This window comes from Grammomys surdaster, unplaced genomic scaffold (assembly GCF_004785775.1).
Source record: "Grammomys surdaster isolate TR1022 unplaced genomic scaffold, NIH_TR_1.0 119039, whole genome shotgun sequence".
NCBI lineage: Eukaryota > Metazoa > Chordata > Mammalia > Rodentia > Muridae > Grammomys > Grammomys surdaster.
The window spans coordinates 1-15,943 of record NW_021615290.1 but is presented as its reverse complement, the minus strand read 5'-3'; the positions used below and the strand labels follow the sequence as shown (position 1 = coordinate 15,943).

The 15,943-nt window shown below is 38.4% G+C and overlaps 1 protein-coding gene across 1 annotated transcript; it reads right to left on the bottom strand.

The window, feature by feature from the left end:
• Nucleotides 1-728: 728 nt before the first annotated feature.
• LOC114635870 (complement component receptor 1-like protein) lies at nucleotides 729-15,937 on the bottom strand. The gene is made up of 6 exons (XM_028784255.1): nucleotides 15,910-15,937; nucleotides 7,538-7,936; nucleotides 5,744-5,846; nucleotides 4,342-4,427; nucleotides 3,046-3,215; nucleotides 729-838 (listed from the first exon to the last, which is right to left on the bottom strand). Exons 2-6 carry the CDS (start codon nucleotides 7,920-7,922, stop codon nucleotides 833-835), a joined length of 750 nt encoding a protein of 249 aa, XP_028640088.1. The 5' UTR covers nucleotides 7,923-7,936; nucleotides 15,910-15,937; the 3' UTR covers nucleotides 729-832.
• Between the last annotated feature and the right edge of the window lie 6 nt (nucleotides 15,938-15,943).

Genomic DNA, 15,943 nt, shown 5'->3' with positions numbered 1-15,943 from the left:
TCTACATATTCCTTACAAAATTCAACATTAGCACACCACGTGTTGATAAACTGTATCACAATACAAGTTACATAAGACATTTCTTGAAATTCTCCTAACAAATAAATAGTTTAGAAAAGATGTAGTCAACAGGTAATTCTATGAGGAAAAATACACTGGGAAAGAAAATCAGAAGTGCACCTGACTGCATATAAGTTAACCTTTCTACTCATGTGTACACACAAGTATACTGTTGTTCCAAGACTGGTTATTCCAGCTAAGATGTAGTAACTAGCAGAGCTGCCTTTTAACTGGAACCTAAAACAGGGGAAGAAACAGGTAAAACTTGGTAAAGAAAATGTTCCCTACAATGAATTAATTTCCTGTTTTTATCACAGGCCCATTTCTTGGTCTCAGGTGATTAAGATTATTTTCCTGTCTTCCTATGCAAGGAATACCCCTCAGAAAGTCTGCCAGAAGACTCCTGCAGTCACACCTCAAGTGATGTTTACTAAGATTCCAGTTTGTCAAATTCTGAGAGAGCAGCACATTCTTAGCTCCCTCATCCCTCCATACCATCACACCCCATCACAGTGGGCACCAGAACAGACTGATGACTAGGCAGTCAGTGCCCATGCTGAGGAGGGGCTCCATCCCTAAGGTTTGCACTTACGAGCTACACATTTGGCCAGAGGAGGATCCCAGCTGTTATCGAACTGGCACTGGCTCTGAGAACTGCCTTCCAGAGTGTACCCAGCCGCACATTCCAAAGTTACACTGTCTCCATAGTAATACTCTTTCTTCATTTTCAAGTCCTTTTGGAATCCACTCATATCCTGAGGGAGTCTACATATCACTTCTGCAATTAGAAAAATCACAAGGAGATTACTAGTTTGTGGTTACTTAAATGGCTATTATAGAAACATCTGTAACCCCAGACTTTGCCCTCCACAAAATGGGGTATAGCTTCAATAAAGAATTACTGTCAACCTCAGAAACTTATTCTTAAATTGTCTGACTTTTAAAGTCAGAAAAGAGAACATGGGACACTTTTGATGATCAACTATTCAGCTGAAAAGTGTTAGAAAAATACGTCAGGACAACCATGTTTTACAATCCTTGGTCCATGTGGGACACCTAATTAAGAAAAAATATTACAATTTCATGGTAACGCTCTTGGTATACAACATATTCTGATATTTTTGCTATGAAGTAATTCTAATTTTACATACTATCTAATTTCTTTTATTTCATTTCATTCATCCTTTAAATTGCTTTCTTTTTCTTTCCAGCCCTAAATATCTTCCTCAACTTCAAGCAAACCTCCTTTTCTGTTGTAATTGTCTCAAGGTTTATAAAGTGGCATTTCTAGAAGTATGGTTTTCCTATATCAGAGGATTTTGATTGACCTGCTAAAAGTAGCCTTCTGACCCTCTTCAAAACAGAATCTGAGTCCATGTAAATGAGCTAAGAAATACCTTTTTAGCAACATTTCAGTAATTTTGCTACAATGATAATGGAAGATCATGTTTTACTGGTGTAAAACATCCTTTATTGGTTAAGACAATATCAATTATATATGTGGTAAATAAGTAAATGAATACTCATGCCCGATTAAATAATTATACATGCTTCCCATTGACGACAACTGGAGAATATGGGAAAAAATTCTAGAAAGAAGAAAAAAGGTTTAAGTTCTCTTAATTTTAATGAAATTGTGATGATGATGCACATGGCTGGGACATTAGTAGTTCTGGATCTCTAAGTTTTTTGCTAAGAAGAAACTGAGGCCTAACCTAAGCTAGAGTTTATTCTAAAAGCCCAGGAGACAGTAGTCCTAGATCACCTAGGAAGCTAAGTCTTTAATGGTGTTGGAAGTAAGTTTTTTTGTTTTTGTTTTTAAAGCATCCATTCAATTGCTTTACACCAGGCATAGTAAAAGTCCTGTTTACAAGACTGAGGACAGGTGAAGCTTTGGTCACATGGATACTAAGTTCTAGGGAAACCTGTGACTGACTGCAGGGTTAGAGCTGGTGTGTTCAACTGTGATACCAATTCCAGACCCTTCTGAACCCTTCTGATTTCTAGCTGCTATTTCTCTTGTTCATATCTGAAGATCAGGAGAAGAAATGGCAAACATTGGGGACTAAATCAGGCACTGTTTGTACAGAAGCATCTTATGCTAGATGGTTTGTAAAGAAAGAAATGGATGAGTGTTTGCCATTCTGGATGTCCAGTTTGTTGTTGGGTTCTATTGTCCTGAAATTTGTAATTGTTCTGGAATTAAAAAACAAAGAAACAAAAAAAAAAAACCATGGTGTTTGGCAGATTTCATAAATAGTAGATCCCTTGAAAAGTATTCAAGATAACTGCTGTCTTGCCTAGTCTTCCTGTCTACAGATCTATCGAATCTGCTACCCACAACAATAGATTCATAAACAACTAATAACTACCACGAAACACACTGTCATTGGCCACTGTGATCCCGGAGAAGATGTGTACTTGGATCAAAATATACTTGTCCATATACTACTACAGATTCTACTACTGGTTGGTTTTATGTATCTTGATCCTTGTCTGACTGATCATTATGTGAAGTTCTGTCTTGTTCATCAAGACCTCTTTTATTTTAAGCAACAATGAATTTATTTCTAGTTCTAGTTTTGGATAAAAAATCCAAAAGAATCTATGTTTGTACTTGACATTGGTCCTACTGCCACTTGATACTAATGTCAGTAAGTTCCTATTCTCATTTTGAACTGATCTTTCCAGAGGTTGACCTCCTTGGGAACTCCTTTTTATAATCTTTAAACAGAGTCCCTGTCTAGCATTCTGTCTCTGATCTCTATTCTGAGTCACACTCAGCCTTCATCACAAATAAATGACACTTTGGGCCCAAGCTGAACATTCAGAGAGAAAGGTAAATGTCCATTAGGAAGATGGCCCAGGAAATCATCACAGGTTTCACTAAAGGGGAAACAAAGAACCAAGCATGTCATGCAAAGGACAAAGAAAATCTTTAATAAAACAAAACAGAACAAAACAGAAGAGAGTCTAAACACTTGCCCATATGGGGGCCTCAGGACTCCAGTCTCCCTGTGTGGTGCAGTGTAGGGAAGCAGTCCTAAGGAATCCATAACCAGGATCACAGTGGTAGAATACTTCTTTTCCAGGAGAAATGTTCTTGTTGTTTGGGGTGTGCTTCCCATGTGGGATTTCAGGGAGTGACTGACATCCTGTGAATAGAACAAGTCTGATGTACATTTAGTGTTGGAGACATGCCCTCCTAAGCTTAAGGAGTTGGAGAAGCATATGTAACGAGTGCTAAGGTTTGGACATGGAATGTTCCTCAATGCTCATGTGCTACAGGTTTGGTTCCAGGGCAAGCACTGCCAAGGACCTGCCAAAAACCAGCCAAGTCAAGTTTGTGGGTACAAGTTGGAGGCCTGTGCTCTGCTATCCAGACTGCTTTCTCTTTGTTCTGCACCAGACAGCTCTTGCTATTCTAAAAATTCTCTGGATAGACTCTCTTGTAGAGCCAAGGCCGTTTTTTATTTACATATCAAGTCAGTCTTTACCACAGGTTTCCCTTTGATTATCCCAAGAATCAGCATTCCAGGATCCTAGCTTCCTTAATTCTTAGGAGAAAGCAAGGACACTTTTTTTAACATTGCAAAAGAATTCAGAGATCAGCCTGTCTTTGTTAGACACAGAGGATAAGCTCCCTGGGAGTGACCCTGCCCTGAAATTGCCATTTCTACCAAGCCTGGGCCTAACTTTGCTGTCCCAGGCTACCCTGAGCTAAAGAATCTGCCTGCTCTTGTAAGCATAAACAAAAAACTTAGATCGGTGAGATCTCCTGTGATCACCACTCCAAATCTCTTTATCTCCTTCCTTACTGTTTTTCTGACAACTTGGCTTCTAGTGTAGCTACCTTTGTTCCTTTAGATCTGTAAAGCCCCTTATAAAATTTGTATTGTATCCTTATGTTTTACGTAGCTGTGAAATTATATGTTTTTGAACTCATGTTTTCAGAGTTCGTTCCCACAGCTTTAAGGGCTGTCCTGAAGGATTCAGCATTTACCATTTTGCTAAAGATATAGACACACCCTCGATTGCTGGGCATGTGCTATTTCTACTTAGGAAATATCACACAAAATACATAATTCAGAATGATTGAAGCTTATCAAAGAGATTCCATGGCAAGGAGATACTCACTTTGATTAAAAAAAATCTCATTAATCAAATTCTGTCAATATATAGGCTAGAATATAGAAAAAACCCTAACAGAGATGGTATGTGTTAAAGTACAAAAAGTTAGGGCATTAAAATCTAGATTAAAGTCTTACTCTATATACTCACGTTCACACACAGGCACACTGGTATTCCAAATGCTTTCCACTCCATGAAGAACACAATGACTAGAAGAACTGCCTTTTAATTGATACCTAAGGAAGAAATGGGGAGTGGGCTGTAAAAGGCTTTGGCTAGAGTAATAACTCAATTCCCAGGTCCAGCCCAAAAATCATCTGAGGATTCTGAGGCTATGAAACCAGGAGATGGAAGGAGTGTGTGGATTCAATGAGCACAGCTTGAAGCAGGTGGGTAAAAAAGATTTGCAAAGCAAGGGGTCATGTTAGATAACACTCCCAGCTGAAATTGAAGAAGGTAGTCAGGAAGATAGTCAGAAGACAGAAGACAGTCAGATAGACAGGGCAAAGGTAGACATGGACTCTGACTGAGAGACACTGCTCATGCTGGAGGGAAGCTGGTACTGCTCACTGTCACAACTGTGAACTCACTCTGCCAAGGCAACACCTTGCCAACTCCAGCACTGAAGAGGCAGAGTTAACTGGCAGGAAATAGAGACTGTTCTTATGTCTCAGTACCTGTGATTGTGGCCTAGCTTAGAACAGGAAGCTCAGCTACTAAACAATAACTTCCGTTTCTCTGGGTAATTCAGAGAACAGGTGACTTATGAGGTACTTGTGTATGGCAAACAAGAGCCTTAAAAAGTACTGTTTGCTGGGGAGTTTTGTTGTTGTTTGGTTTTCCTTTTAAAGCAATGGGACTGGAGGGAAAACTCAGAGGGGAAAAAAGCCAGTTTCTTGTAAGAAGTCATCCAAAATTCTCAAAGGATGTTAAACCCTCATGCTCTTCTAAATCTTAAATGTTCCTGGTATTTGGTGCCTGCCAGGAATTCTGACAAGCACTGAAGAGCAGATTCTTTGTTGTCGATGATTGGTAGTTTCACAGAAGCATGTCTGCTGTCAAGCATGTTCATGACCTCCCCTAACGTGTTAGAATCATCCCCCATTTCAAAGGCCACAGCCCATTACTAATCAAATGATACGCAATGGGTGTTTTAATCCCACACCTTATGCTTTGTTTCTCTTATAAATTCTCTTATTGAGCATTTGTTTTCTTTTCCTGAGAATGACTGCTAAATGTATTGTTACTTACATAAACTTTCCATAATACATAATTTTTCTCAGAATTGCTAACGTTATTTTCTATTTAGAAAATGATATTTTCACTTAGTATATTACCTATATATTTAAAACCAGTAGTTATATTTGGTTTTGAATCTGTTATTTAATAAACATCACAGTTTTACCTTCATATCTTATTTTATGAATTCTACCGTCAGTCTTTCCTATATACAATATTAGAAGTTGTGTCTTCCTCATACCAACTTTCTCATACTGTGGACAAGTTCAGACTTAGTTTTAATGTCCAGCAGATTAGATTTGCTTGCACTCACCCTTCATTACAAACAAAGGACACTTTGGCTCCAAGCTGAAGATTTAGTGGAAACAGTACATGCCCATTAGGAAGCTGCTCCGGGAAAGGATCACAGGGTTTCTCTGGAGGAAAAAAAAATCAAACAGAAATAATAGCAGTGTATGGAGAATAAAAAACATAAGCCACATATGTCAAGCAGGATGACAGACTGTACAGTGCAGGGAGACAGCTGCATGGACAGTACAGCCTCACTCACAGCAGCAGAGCAGCTCCTGCTTGGAGAACAGGGATCTTTGTTTGGGTGTATAACCCTAGCATTGGATTCTGGGGCAGCTGACATACTGAGGGGAAAAGAAAGTTTCAGGCATGAAAACAATTTCCCCTCAATGGTAAACTAGATCACAGATGCAAAAGGCTCACAGCTATAGGTCTGCGTGTGGAAGAAAGAAGAAAAAACAGCCTTATTTATATATGACAAAATAACTTTTCTGCCAAAAGTCTCAATACAATACAGACACTGTGACTACAACTGATAAATCTTGAATTTACTATTTTATCTTGAAGGTGTACACTAGGGTTACAACACTTCCAATATATCCTTTTGTTTTGTTTTCTTTTGCTTTGTTTTTCGAGACAGGATTTCTTTGTGTAGCTTTGGCTCTCCTGAAATTAGCTGTGTAGACCAATTACACGAAGTTTCAAAATGGGAAAAGCTCCCTTTCTGTCTCTGTCACACACATATGTGCACAAACACCACACACACACCCAGACCACACATACACCAAAACAAACAAATACAACAGCAACAATCCAAAGCCTCATTTCAGTTGAATTCTCCCTATCCTTTAGACTTCTCCAGTTAAAAATGGGGAAGTACTCTACAATAAATTTTTTCCCTTGAGGGCTCATCTTCGACTAATACATTGTGCTGTCATATTTAAGACTAGCTGATTGCATTTATGTTGATTCCCAGCCTCATGGTATGTATTACCTATCATATCTAGGGATATGATAGACACCTTTATGTATCCCAGAACAGCTTCAGTTGAGACAGCCTTGATGACTCTCAAGTGAGCCGTAGCCATTCAGATTCTAGCAACACCAGTGACAAGCAAGGACTGGCTCTATTCTGGAAGCATACCAGACAGAGTCTGGCTGACAGATGGTGACTGTGTCAAGCAGGGCAGAGCCAGCTGTGTCAGCTCTATTTCTATAGAAACGGTAGCTCCCTCATCTTTAGCCACATTGCTTTCCTGCTCTTATTTTTCCTGACCTTCGAACATCTTTATAACCCATTTCCTACAGGAAAGCCTTTGTGCTTTGAAAAATCTGGCAGACAGGAAGACTTAGAGTCTAATCCTTGCTCTGCAAGTTAGTATCTGCATCATCTTGGAAAATTATTTAACCTCTAAGCCTCAATATGGAAACAATAGAAACTACTCCACAGCTTTGTTCTAGAAATTAACTATGCATACATTAAATATAACTTCCCGTGGATCAGTCATTCCACATTGGTAAATATTATGATATGGATAACTGACAGGAGCTGGAGAGAACGTCACCGTGTGATAATTCCCAGGATGCATCACATTCCTTGCTCACACTTGGCTCTGCTTCTCAACTGGAATGGCTGTGCTTACATGGGTGCTTGAGCACCCACACAAACATACATCCCTTCTCGATTTCATATTCCCTTCCAAGAAAATTTATTCATTCAACCTGTTCACTGTATTCCCTCATCCAGAGCCAACCATACCCCTGATCCTCCAATACCCAATGGCATTGCAGACCTCAAAGCCCAGGTCAGACTTACCCATGAAGCAGCTTGGTACCTCTGGCTCCCATCTGTTTAGGGACTGACAATGCACACTGCTGGCTCCTCTCATGGTAAATCCAGGTTGACATTTAAACTCCACAATATCCCTTAAGGAAAACAAGCTTCTGTTTTCAGTCACCATGACTGCATTTTCAACATGGGGAGGAGGAATACATTTGTTGCGTTCAATGCACTGAGGAGAAGGGCTACTCCAGACTCCAGTCTGATCATCATGGGTGGTACAGTGTATGGCAGACTGACCCACCAGGTTAAAGAGCGGACTCCCTATCTCATTAAGGAGGCAGTAATAGTGAACCGCCATTCCATACTCATAATGTTCTTTGGTAGGACTGTAGAATCCATTGGCAATGCCTGAGGGCATCTCACAATAAATCCCTGGGCAAAGAAAGCAGATTAAACCTAATGAATCACCAAACTGAAAACATTTACATTCATTATTTCATTGCCACTGAATGAATGAAGTAAATGGCAAAGTGTCTAGCATTAGGTTGCTATCTAAGGAATATTTGAACACAAGCACTAGATACCTAGCATAGTCTGATAAATGCCTAAGGAACAATTTCATATCTGCAGTATAAACAGACATACTGAAAAAGATCTTTTTTACCCTCAGTGGGATAGTGTTGAATAGAAATGGACAGCATAAGGGTTCCTCACACTTTTTACAGTGATGCATAACGTTGAACTTAAGAATTATTTCTAAAGTTTTGTATCTGAGATTTTTTTTGGACTAGTTCACCATGGGTAACTTAAACCACAGAAAGTAAAAGTGTAGCCAAGTAAGGCTGCTATATTCAAAATGGATGCCAAGGCAGCCTAATTAACTGCAAGATAAATACAAACTATTTCTTCTATAAAAATAACACTTCTTTTGAAATATGAACAAGTAACATAAAAACGACAGTGACAAGAAGCTATAGAGTCACACAGTTGGAGTTGTTTGTAGTACTGGGGACATAGGAGACGTACAGTTGATATTAGATTGTGGTAAACAAAGGCACTTATTGCCTTTATAACAGACAGAATTTAGCAGTGCTAGCTGTCATAACACATGGCAGTAAGATAGGCTGAAGAGGTGGAGGAAAGATGATCAATTAGTCTAAGTTAGCCTAGGCTACACCTTTCAACAGCCATATCAGTTTAGAAATAAAAAACTTAATGCTTTCTTATTTGTGCAAGGGTAGTACACTGAATAAAATATGTTAAGATTTTAGCTATTGTGGGTTTGATTATAGAAACTAGTACAATATTCTCTAACAATTGAAAAAACAACAATACAGAGAAGACACTGTGACAAGGAAACAGGGAGTGATGTCATAAACCATAAAAGTAGAAGAAAAAAAAACCCAGATTGTCTCTCTTGGCTTCCAGAAGAATCCAAGCATATTACTGATATCTTGAGTGGAGTATTTTGGTCATCAAACTAAAAGATAATAAATTTCTCCTCTTTAAGCTAGCAAGCTTGCAATAACTTGTTATCTGAACTTTAGAGAGTGAATACACACACACACACACACACGCACACAACTTATATACTCCTATCAGTAACTAAGAGAAAAATTGAGGAAAACAAAAATTTATTCTAAATCATTTTCCTAAATCACATTTATAGAAAATTACACAAAACCACTATCCATTCTTTTTAAGAACATTATAATACTTTATCAAAACTGTCCCGATTCTGAGCCACAAAATATGACTCAGTATGCTTCAAAGTAAACTAGTAAAAAATAATAAACTGCAAAATCTCCCAATGCTTAGAAATTAAGTATCACACTTTTAATTTCCCTATCTGTCAGAAAACTTTTGTGCACAGTAGTAATAGACAAATAACTGTTTGGAAAGTAAATAAAACAGTTTGAACCAAATGTACAGGTTTAAACGTGCATTATAAAAATTAAACATTTAAAACAAATGATCTTATCTGTGCCCTTCCCAGCCTTGAGCAGTCTGGAAGACCTTGTTTGCCACACAGGATCTTAACACCTAGGTGAGTCCAGCTGCTTTGTTCACAAAGAGACTTCCTGCTGAGCCTGCTTTGCAACAGAAACCCAGGATAGTTTGGGATGGGCTTTCCCTATGTAAATTCAGTGCTGAATATTAAACTTTGAGCCTTGATCAGAGAAGGTTGTCTTGACTCCATGCTTCTTTCACCCCTCCATCTCCTTTTCACTTCCAGTCCCCCTTTCAGGTCAACCCAGTTCATCCATGGCCCCTGGCGGCTACACTTATCAGCCACGTTATTCATTTAGGAGTAGTGGAGAAGTACATAAAGTTGAGGTAAAAGGAAATGAAAGAAAGAAAATAATATGGTGGGAATAAAAATTAAAAATAGACATACATTAGGAAAAACTCGACAAAGTTAAAGATTGTTTGTGAAGAGCTTAACAGAATTGATACATCTCCAGCAAAACTGACCACAGAAACAGAAGACGTTATAACCAATATCTCAACTTTGTATCACTATAGAATCTATAGACATCAAAATGATGAGAAGACGCAATGATAAATATAGTTCTGACAACGAACAAGACATAAAAAGAAATGAGTATGTGACTTAAAAAACAAAACTTATCCCAAATTAATTCAATAAGACATTAAGTAAAATATGCTAATTTTAGTTATTATGAAAATAAAGTCAGCAATTAAAAATTTAATAACCATAACTTCCCCTCACCCAGATCTAGACTACTCCATTACTAAACCCACTGAAACATGTAAACAAAAATAACATTATTATTAAAGAAATTATTCTAGAGAACAGTAAATAATAATGTCAAGAACATTTTACGAGGCCAACATAATCTTGATGCCTAAACTGGACAATGGCACTAAAAGAAAAATAAAAGCTAATTATAACCTAATATTTCTTGGAACATAGATGCAAATATACTAAGCAAAATTAGAAAATTGAATTCTGCCCTTCCAGTCTGGACTCCATCACTGAGCAGATTCTGGGCGGCAGCTCTGCACCCAATCTCACAAATCCCACAGGAAGGGGGCTCCCAGGAGCTCTAACCTGGGCAGTATCTTAGGTAAGAAGACAGCAACACCCACCATAAACAGGGATTAACCAGGACCCACTAGGACCCAGGAATTCACTAGGGCCCTGAGCACTGGTTCCTTCCAGTCTGGGCCCCAGCAGAGCCCTTCCAGTCTGGGCTGAGCCGATCTTGGGTCCCAGCTCTAACCCCAGTAGTAACACCCACCCCACACAGATCTGAATGAACCAAGATAATAGGAAAGACAGGCTCCAGTCAGAGACAGGGCAGGTAGCACTAAGGAGATCCAGATGGTGAAAGGCAAGTGCAAGAACTTAAGCATCAGCAACCCAGGGTACTTGGCATCATTAGAACCTAGTTCTCCCACACTAGAAAGTCCTGACTTCCCCATATCACCAGAAAAGCAAGATTCAGATTTAAAATCACTTCTAATGATGATGCTAGAGGACTTTAAGAAGGACATAAATAACACTCTCAAAGAATTTGAGGAGAACACAGGTAAACAGGTAGAAGTCCTTAAAGAGGAAACACAAAAATCCCTTAAAGAATACAAGAGAACACAACCAAACAGGTGAAGGAATTGAACAAATCCATCTAGGACATAAAAGTGGAAACAACAGAAAAATCACAAAGGGAGATTGTCCTGGAGATAGAAAACCTGGGAAAAAATCAGGAGTCATAGATGCAAGCATCATAAACAGAATACAAGAGATAGAAGAGAGAATCTCAGGTGCAGAAGATACCATAGAAAATATTGACACAACTGTCAAAGAAAACGCGAAATGCAAAAAGTTATTAACACAAAACATTCAGGAAATCCAGGACACAATGAGAAAACCAAACCTAAGGATAATAGGTATAGATAAGAGTGAAGATTTCCAACTTAAAGGGCCAATAAATATCTTCAACAAAATTATAGAAGAAAACTTCCCTAACCTTAAGAATGAGAAGCCCATAAACAAACAAGAAGCCTACAGAATGCCAAATAGACTAGACCAGAAAAGAAATACCTCCCGTTACATAATAATCAAAACATCAAATGTACAAAACAAAGAAAGAATAATAAATGAAGGGAAGAAAGCCAAGTAAAATATCAAGGCAGACCTATCAGAATTACACCAGACTTCTCAACAGATACTATAAAATCGAGAAGATCCTGGACAGATGTCATACAGACCCTAAGAGAACACAAATGCCAGCCCAGGCAACTATATGCAGCAAAACTCTCAATTATCATAGATGGAGAAACCAAGATATTCCATGACAAATCCAAATTTCCACAAACCTGCCATTACAAAGGATATTAGTGGGAAAGCACCAATACAAGGAGGGAAATTATACCCTAGAAAGAGCAAGAAAGTAATCCTCTTGTAACAAATCCAAAAGAAGATAGCCACACAAAGATAATTCTAACTCTAATAACAAAAATAACAGGAAGCAACAATCACTGTTCCTTAATATCTCTTAACATTAATGGACTCAATGCCCCAATAAAAAGACATAGGCTAATGGACTGGATAGGTAAACAAGACCCAGCATTTTGCTACCTTACAGGAAACCTACCTCAGTGACAAAGAGAGACACTACCTTAGAGTAAACGGGTGGAAAACAATTTTTCAAGCAAATGGTCCTAAGAAACAAGGTGGAATAGCCATTCTAAAACCTCTAGCCCAAGAACACAAAGAGAGGAACTCATGGTTCCATCTGTATAGGTGGTTGAGGGTGGCCTTCTCAGGCATCAATGGAAGTAGAGGACCTTCGTACCCAATAATTTGGATTCCCTAGTGTTAGGGAATTCGAGAGCAGGGAGGTAGGAATGGGAGGATATTGGGAGGACACCCTCATAGAAACTCCAAGAATTATACATGGATTAGACATGACAGAGGCAGGCCACCAGAGGACTAGATTCCAGAATTCAAACAAAAAATTATCTTAATACTAAAACTTGTTTTGAGAATTGTATATTGCAGAATACACAGCCTTGGTGTATCTACTCATCAAGCAAGCTGAGCAGACCTGCTCAAACTTCTGATGTTGGGTGCAACCACAGCTGGATACAGTGAAGACACAGACATTAGAGGCTTATCAATTTATTCTCCCACCCCCCGCCCCTCTTCTAATATCTCAATGCCCATAATCAGCTTGAAGAAGTTATTGAAGAGTTGGCGCCCCTATTCCCTGTGCTTGGGGATTGAGGTAGTTAATACTGGACTGTCTTTCTAGGGAAAATTAGTGGTTTTGTTGGAACAGGGAGGAATAGCTAGGATTTATTGCATAGCCATAACCTATTGGTAGAAATCTGTATAATTGTTATTAAGCTGAAGTTATAATTTCTTAAATGGTACAAAATTTACTTTGATTTCAAACTTAAGGTTTCTTATTGATATAGAATTGAGATTAATATTGTTACTCTCATAGGCATTGTGCCTATATAACACATTTAGGAATACAAGGCTTAGGCCCAGTCCTTCTTTAACTTTTTTTAAACTGATTTGAGATGGTTAGTCTGTGAGTTAAGGGCCTATAGCAATTGCATGGCTCTGAGTTTATTGTTAGGGTGTTTTCTAGATTTTATTTAGAAATAGCTGAGAGGAGTTAACAGACAACAGTCCAGATTGTCTTACATGGATAGTTGGTTTTCAAAATTTCAGGAGTCCACAGAATTGCTGTTACAAACATTTCTGCAATAAGGTTCATTTTGATTAGAGGCCTATCTGCTCCTGACAGCTTCCTGTCTTGGATTCTAAGAAGAAATTGAGCGTCTTCAGAGTTACTCCAGTTGTGGTGAGACAGCCACTAGGCAAGAATTGCCTCTTTTCATCTACAGACAAATTACTGTCCTGAAAAGGACACACTTGCGGAATAGACGACTGATTACATCTGACAAGACAGAGTAATCAGCACTTAATAATTCTGCATCACTAGGTCTGTCAGGTGATCCTGGGCCAGAAGGCTGAAAATCGGATGCTCCACCTTTTTGTAGTATAGAGGACTGTCCAGGTGTTCAGAGGTCTCTATAAATTGGCTAAGTTTTAGGAGCTATGCTTTGTGCTTCCCATAATTTCAGTTAATTCAGTCACTCTGGATTTCTGATGGGTTGAAGACTTACAGTCTCGTAACCAATCCCTGCTATTTACTTTGAGAGAAAAGATTTGAGAGGATGATTTTCAGCTGACATTCATTCTAAAGCCAAGAAAAAAGCCAGGTTCAGAACTAAGTCTTTCAGTTAGGAGAGATGACAGACATTCTGGTTAGTCAACAAAATGTTGGACTGGGTATTAGGTCTATCTTGTACCTTACTGATACAAATTGGTATAGTTATGCTCCAATTGTATTTTGAGAGAAAAGTTTTATTTTAACAGGAAGGGTGATATGAAGGAGGAGCGAAGGTGGGAGGAGTAAAGAGAGGAAGAGGAATAAGGAGAGGAGGAGGAAAATGAGAGGAGGAGCTAGGAGACAAGAGGGGGGAGGGGCAGAAAGAGAAGGAGGGACATGGAGGTGGATGTTCATGTCTCCTCCAGTCAAAGATGGTTGGTATATCTAGTTGGGCATTGGGTTACACTTCTGATTGTATGGGCATCTTGTTATTGAGCATTTCCAAACTTATAAAGCCTTTAATTAACATTTTTTAAAAAAGTTACTAATACAAAAAAAAAGGATGAGGAGGGAGGGTGATGGAATACATGTGACAGGAACTCAGATGAGGAAACTAGCTGGAGGAAGAAAGGGAAATGGCAGAGGGAAACAAATCAGAACTCTAATGACACATGTACGAGGATGCTGTAATAAAACCCAGTACTTTGTATGTTAACTTAAAATACTAATAAAGAAAAAAAAGCAAGAAGGAGGAGGGGGAATAAGATATAGGGTTTCTGGAGGAGGGATGGGGAAAGGGGATGACATCTGAAATGTAAGTAAATAAAATATGCAATAAAAAAATTTAAAAAAAGAAAATTGAATTCAGCAATATTTGAACAGGGTGAAACAATGACCAACATGGGGTTTCACAAACTGATTTTCAAATATTAAAGCAACTTTGTAATGCTAAGATTAAAAAATTTTAGCAATCACACATGTATCTGCATACGAACAAATGTAGAATAATATTCAATACATCAGAACCAAGATAGGTTTATTATACAAATTCCATTGATTAGCCTTTTAAAGTCAAGGTGACATCTTAACAAAATGAAAGAAAAAAGATATGATTATTTCATATGTGTAGAACTATAACTAAAACATGCAATAAGGGCAAACATTTCAGCAAATTAGAAATAAAGGAGAATGTTCTTAATCAAAGAACACTGTTTTTATCTGATCATTTATCCTCTAAAAAGAGTTATTTTTTGACTGGACTCAGACTTGGAAGTAGAAGACAGTGACAGTTTATCTCTATTGGCAATTTTTTCCTATATTTTTCTTTGGCTTCATTCTCTTAGCTAAAAATTTAACATATTCTGCAGCCTCCTCATTTTCCTTGGTGCACTGGTTCCTTAGAGCAATACCCTGCCTGTTTGTGCTGCAGGACACCCTGGAGGAAGAAGACACTGAATCTTGGGTGCTGTGGTCCTGGGCCTCTCACCTTCTTTAGGAACATTCTGACAACGTATGAGCAGACATCATCATCTGCTTTTGAATGTTTACAGATCCTGCTAACTCTTTCGACCCCAACCACAACCACAGAGGCACAGAATCATCTGTCAGTCTAGGATTATCCTTCTCTCCTTTTTTTTTTATACAATAACCAAGTTGAGAACACTCAGAGTGGCCTCCTAATGCATCCTCAAACAGACTTGCACCTCTTCTTTTTAGTTCTCCCTGGTCTATCAGCAGAATGCCCCAGTCACAAGTCCTTTGTCCTTCCTGCACTGACTCAGACCACACAACCAGAGCATCAGCAGGTCCTTCTGTGGCCATGCACCTCTCATAGACAGTACAAAATTTGTGTTCACTGTCCAGGAGGAACATACTCAGTTCAAATAACGTCGTCTTTAAAAAACTGCAGTAAGTAATTGCTTTAAGATGACCTCCAAAAATCTAATTTTATCTCTTGTAGTCAATACGTACAGGAGGCTGTAACAAATGTATATACTAAAGACCAAAGGAAGTAAATATTTCAAAACTGCAAGACTATACAGAAAGTTTAAAAAAATATGCACATTGCTGGGTACAAGGCCAAAATTTTCATGTCTATGTCTGTAAATTTACAGGTTTATGTCTGGAGTAGAGCACCTCCTAGCATGCATGAGGCCCTGGGTTCAATCTCAGCTCTACAAAAAATATAGAATTCAAGAGAAAATTTAAAATACATGAATAAAAGCAATAGAAAGAAGAATTTCAACTTACGTTCACAAACAGGTGGCTCAGCATCCCAATCAAC